We start from the raw sequence: 5904 nt of genomic DNA, 5'->3' as shown, positions 1-5904 counted from the left end.
GACTGTAGATCCAGAAGGATCTGTACATGCCAACATTTTAATGAGAATCGACTTGTTTTTTTCTTGGGTGCATCAATACGAGAACCGTCAAATTTGTGGATAGGGATGTTGCGTTGTACCCAGCAGTGTTGATAGGAAAAGAGACCATTTGCATAAATTTAGGTGATCGGAAACAAAAAACGAACCATTCGCAAACAATTTTGAATTCGTGAGAATAATTCCAATTTAAAAGAAAGCAAAAGTTTCCCCTGCGGTACATTTTTCCATCCTAGCTTTTAGGAATGTTTTGTTTATAGAACGAACAATGCTCTCATTCATTTATCATCCTTAATGATGCAATTGAAACACTGTTTCAACACATTTACCTTAGTACAAAAGCATTCATTCAAATTGCGAATGATTGCGTCAGTCGGGTTTTGTTTTACAATGTATTGTATTCTTCCAACAGATATTGAATTTTATAGTGATTGGAATTTTCCCAAAATATGGTTTGATCGTACAAGTTTAGATATTAGAATATTTTAGGATGCAAGATCACTATAAATATTGAGATCCTTGTTTCTTGTAATCAGTTCCAATTTTGTGAGGAAAGACACAGATACTCTTGCTACCAAAATGAAAAACTTGCTGATCATCGGTTTTGGCCTTTGCCTTCTTGGTGTTAGTAATTCATGAACATCACATCAAGCAGTTCTCATTGTATCATTGCCTGCTCTATTTCTGCACCCACAGGTCACCATTGCCAATCCGTCGTTGCTCTCGAACATTGGCAATACTCTGTCCAGCTTGGTTTCCAACCTGCAATCCCAACTGTCAAATCTAAAAGGATCGATCAACGCTGCTTTGAGCAATGCTGCCGGTGCTGCTAATGCTGTGCTGACTGCGGCTCTGAACGACGCCCAGACGGCCATTGTGAACGCCCAACTGACTGTGGCCTCCATCGTTGTCAAAGGGTTGACTTTCATCGGTTCCGGTGTTAGTGCCGAACTCAACACGGCCATCAGCCAACTATCGGCCGCCATTGCCAACGTGAACACCATCATTGGGCAAATCGTGGCAGCTGGAGCATCAGTGTCAAGTACTCTGATTACCGAACTGAGCAACGCCATCAGTGATCTGACCGCTCTCACTGCGAGCGTTGCCTCGCAAAGCAGCGCCTCGGGTTCAGTGTCAGGATCAATTTCTATTGGATTTGGTAGGAAGTAAGCTAAATGCCTTTGACTATGATGTCTCAATAAATTTTTCATGCTAATTAAACACGTCTTTGGGAAGATCCATAAAGTACGTCACACAAAAATTGGCAATTTTTTACCCTCCCTCTCCCCTTTGTCACACTTTTTGTATTAAAACTCTAAAAATTTTGTATGACTCGTCATGCTGCTCGGAACTCCCCTCCCCATAAGAGCGTGACGTGCTTTGTGGATGGCCCCTTTAGCTTCTGTTGTTCCGAAAGGGCAAGTTGCCAATGTCACGCGAAAAAATACAATTACAGATAATTATGTTTTTTGGTTAGCTAAACAGATAACACTGCAACAACAATACGACGCAGCACAACACGATTTTGCATAGTTTCCATCCAGCATTCTTGCAACATGCTCTGCTCTTTGAATTATAGCAGCTTTAGCTAGGTACCTTCTGGGAACTGAATTCGCCGTAGAGTTGAGCAAGATTGTGATTCATTTTTCGCCGCCATAGATGATCCTAAACACGCGTCTCTCGAATACCGCGAGTGATTGCAATTCCTCCTCGAACATGGTCCAAGTTTCAAGTAGAGGGCCACCGGTCTTCTGAGCGCTTTGTACATGATACATTTGGTGCAAACATGAATCTTTTTTGACCGCTGTTTCTTCTGAAGTCCGACAACCACAAATGATTCGTATCTTACGACTAACATTACAACAAGCTACAAAGTTATCAATGTATCCGATTTTCAGAGTATACAATATACATACAGTCTTTGGTAACGCCAGAAAACCACAAAAACCCACAAGACTTAAATCAAACACCTTAACTATCTGGTTAACACACAGAAAACATTTATTCTGAAATCGTCGCGGACGGAAATCGTTTTATCATGACATAAAAATGTACACGTCTGCTCGTTCGGTACCGAAAACTCCATCAACCCAGCCACATCCTGAACGTGAACCATCGCAAAATTGATTGCTCTTTTCTCCTTTCAATAGAATAGAAGGCAGAAAAAAGTTATCTCAGACGGATCACACAGACGTTTAACAAGGAAATAGTAATTTGTCACAGCGCACACACATTTCCTGCTGTGCACTGCCTCGTTTCAACGGGGTTCCGCACGGAGTTGGGTTTCTGTTCCGATTCTGATGGAATGAGGGCGAAGCGCGCGCGGTGGTAAAGCGATTCTGTTTTATAGTTTCAGATTTTGCCTCCGCCCTTATCTGACGAGGCACCATTAGAACATGTAATATATGTAACGATATGCTGGGTTTTTCTCCTGTGACGACGAGCATCCGTTCAGTTCACATGAGCCGTTCCGAACTGTAGTTAAAGTTGAGATATCCGGTTTTGGATTTGCTTGGGCCTTTGAAAATTCACATATTTCTTGTGCAATCCCGAGAAGGATACAAGGCGATGCAGTTTAGATTGGATCCATTTGTAATCCAGGGCCCGTCTGCCAGTCCTCAGGCTCAGAGGGCTGAACTGCAACGAAACCGATGATTCGATGGGCTCAACTCATGTGGGTTCTATCCAATGCAATAAAAATCGGATTAATAAATATTGAACATGTGGATTGAAACCCAGAGGTACCTGAAATAAAATTTGCTTATAAACCCGGGTTCGGAAGTGCAGATGTGAGACAATAACAGTAATATTAGTGTTCGGGTGATATTAAACGGAACTTTTGTCGCTTTCAGATATGGATATATTGTTAATTGTGTCACAGATTTGGGATAAGGGTTGGAAGTGTGAAGAAGATTAAATTTGAGAAATATGTTTCAGTATGATGTTCAATGTTATCATTTCGTAGACGCTTTCTTTTATCTTAAATTATTTTTTTTTTATCAAAATTTATATTTCTTGAAAATCAAATGAAAAATTGGAATCCCAGATAAATCAATCCGATAATAATGGGGTTTTTCTTGACATGGAACAGCAATGTTGAGAAAATTATTTTGAGCTTTTTAGTGGAATGTCTTCACTTGTCATAAGACGAGTTTGTACCACTTAATTGTACCTTGACGTTGACAGATACGTATTTCGACCTCTACGGCCGTCTTCAAAACTGCAATCATGTTTATCCACTGCTTATGAATAATAATTGAGACCATTCATCCTCGGTAAGTAGGCCTTGATCGGATTAGAAGTTTTTTTGCTCTGTCAGTTTTTTCTCTTTTTCAGATTTGCTGATTTTGAAGAAATCTACCGGGATACGTTGGACTGGTTGAAATCACTGTGGAAGTTTGTACACGGAAGAAATAAACTACCCAATAATGAGTTTAATTCCCCCAACCTCGAACATCCGTACGGGAAGCTCAAATTGAGTAAGTAGGGTCGAAGTAGTTTGCATTTACTCCCATGTTAAAAAAGTACCCAACGGTAAATTTATTCACCCAAATGTAAGTTTAATTCACTCAATTTCGACATCAGGTAATGAAACTCAAAATTGGCTTCCCGTATTGAACTGGCGTCGTTGGATTGTTTGGCTCTTTTGTTTTTGACAACAAAAGAAAGAGTGAATGAAAGAGAAGAGAAAAAATAACTCAAAAGTAAGTTTAAAAATACTCAATTTTGAGTACTTCCGTGCAGGTACTTTGATTGACATGGTTGCTGTTTCGATTGTTTCGTTGGAAGTGGGAGCGGTGCTTTTTCTGAAGCTTTTATCAAGCTTCGTTGAAGTTATTGAGTATAATTTAAATCGTTTTAATGTTATATAACTTTTTTGCTTACAATACGATATTTTCACTAACTCGATGAAATTCAAAGTACCTTGAATCTAGCATATTGCGCTCCCTCCGTAAGTCGATATCTCCCTTACTCTAAGTCGAATTTTTGAATGCATTTTCCCCTCGTTAACTCGATATTGAAACAGAAACTGTACATGTATGATATATGTAGTTAGAAGTTAGAAGTAAATAGTAATTAGCAAAAAAAAGAGAAATGAGAAGTAGGAAATTTGAAGTGAGATATTAGAACTGAGAAGTGAAAAGTTAGAAGTGTGAAGTGAAAAGAGGAAAGTGAGAAATGAGAAGTGAGAAGTACGAAGTGAGTAGTGAGAAGTAAAAAATACAAAATGAGAAGTGATAAAATCGATGTGCGAAGTGAGTAGTGAGAAGGGAGAGGGGACAATTAGAAGTTAAAAAATGAAATGTGATAAGTGAGAAATGAGAAGTCAGAAGTGAGATATAAGAAGTTATAGGTTACAAGTGATAAGTGAGAAGTGAAAAGTGAAAAATGAGATGTGACAAGTGAGAAGTGAGAAATGAATAGTGAGAAGTGGAAAGTTAAAAGTGAGATGTAAGAAATTCGAAGTCAGAAGTGAAAAGTGAGAAGTAAGAAGTGAGTAGTGGTAAGTGAGAAATGAGAGATGAGAAGTAAGAAGTTCGAAGCGAGTAGTGAGAAGTGAAAAGTTAGAAGGGAAAAGTGAGAAATGGAAAGTTAGAACTGAAAAGTGATTAGTGAGAAATGAGAAATCGGAAGTGATATTTAAAAAGTTATAAGTTATAAGGAAGAAGTGAGAAAAGAGACGTGCGAAGTGAGAGGTGAGAAATTAATAGTTAGAAGTGAGAAGTTGGACGTGAAAAGTGAGTAGTAGGATAAGGGAGGTGAGAAGCGAGATGTGCGAAGAGAGAAGTAAGAAGTTAGTAGTGAGAAGTGAAAAGTGAGAAATGAGGAGAGAGGAGTAAGTTGTGAGAAGGTAAGTTGTAGGAAGTGAGAAATGAGGACCGATGAACAAAAAGTGAGAAACGAGATTCTTTTTGCCTTATATATTTTCACTCACTTCTCACTACTCAACATCTAGCTTCTTACTTCATAATTATCATCTCTCCTTCTCATCAGTTGCTTCTATTTTTCTCACTACTTACATCCTTCTTCTCAATTCGCAATAATCACATCTTACTTCTCACTTTCCATTACTCACATGTTACTGCAAATATCTCACTACTTATTACTCACTTCCGCTTCCTAGTATTCACTTCTTACTACTCGGTACTCCTTTCGAACATCTCATTTCTCAGTTCTCGCCAAATACAATGTGTTCTCTATCTCGATACCTCCCTAACTCGATGGTCTCTTCAATATCGAGTAAGTGAGAGTTCACTGTAATAATATGGAGAAGCTAACATTATCTTCCAATTTGAGACTCACATGTTCATGATAGAATTAGAGGTGAAAGTATAGATTTGATAGTTCCGTTAGGAAACGGTAGGCAGGCAAGAATGTTATATAGAAGTGGATTTGAAAGCGAGCGGAGGGCAATATTTGTGATGGTATATATCGCACGACCTTCCTTCTGCCAAACTCCCGTATGAAGATGGAGGGAAGAATATCAATGTGGAAGCTGGTATAACTCCACTCCTCATTTCAGCTCGGAAGCCTCCTTTCAAGAGGCTCGGAAGCCTCCTTTCAAGAGGCTCGGAAGCCTCCTTTCAAGAGGCTCGGAAGCCTCCTTTCAAGAGGCTCGGAAGCCTCCTTTCAAGAGGCTCAGAGGCCTCCTTTCAAGAGGCTCAGAAGCCTCCTTTCAAGAGGCTCAGAAGCCTCCTTTCAAGAGGCTCGGAAGCCTCCTTTCAAGAGGCTCGGAAGCCTCCTTTCAAGAGGGCTCAGAGCCTCCTTTCAAAGGCTCAGAAGCCTCCTTTCAAGAGGCTCAGAGCCTCCTTTCAAGAGGCTCAGAAGCCTCCTTTCAAGAGGCTCAGGCCTCCTTTCAAGAGGCCT

At 39.8% G+C, this 5904-nt stretch overlaps 1 protein-coding gene across 1 annotated transcript; it reads left to right on the top strand.

Annotated features, from left to right (window-relative positions):
- Positions 1 to 599: 599 nt before the first annotated feature.
- Positions 600 to 1239, top strand: LOC134227505 (uncharacterized). The gene is made up of 2 exons (XM_062709048.1): positions 600 to 660; positions 733 to 1239. Exons 1-2 carry the CDS (start codon positions 616 to 618, stop codon positions 1204 to 1206), a joined length of 519 nt encoding a protein of 172 aa, XP_062565032.1. The 5' UTR covers positions 600 to 615; the 3' UTR covers positions 1207 to 1239.
- Positions 1240 to 5904: the final 4665 nt, after the last annotated feature.

Source organism: Armigeres subalbatus, chromosome 3, assembly GCF_024139115.2.
Source record: "Armigeres subalbatus isolate Guangzhou_Male chromosome 3, GZ_Asu_2, whole genome shotgun sequence".
Classification (NCBI taxonomy): domain Eukaryota; kingdom Metazoa; phylum Arthropoda; class Insecta; order Diptera; family Culicidae; genus Armigeres; species Armigeres subalbatus.
The sequence above is the reverse complement of the archived record's forward strand: the minus strand, read 5'-3'. Positions and strand labels throughout refer to the sequence as shown.

What these genes read in the sequence shown, in the direction of transcription:
- LOC134227505 (XM_062709048.1), top strand. Translation starts at nt 616, where the DNA reads ATGAAAAACTTGCTGATCATCGGTTTTGGCCTTTGCCTTCTTGGT. An exon ending in TTGGCCTTTGCCTTCTTGGT is followed by an intron (nt 661 to 732) that starts GTTAGTAATTCA and finishes CTGCACCCACAG; the next exon opens with GTCACCATTGCCAATCCGTC.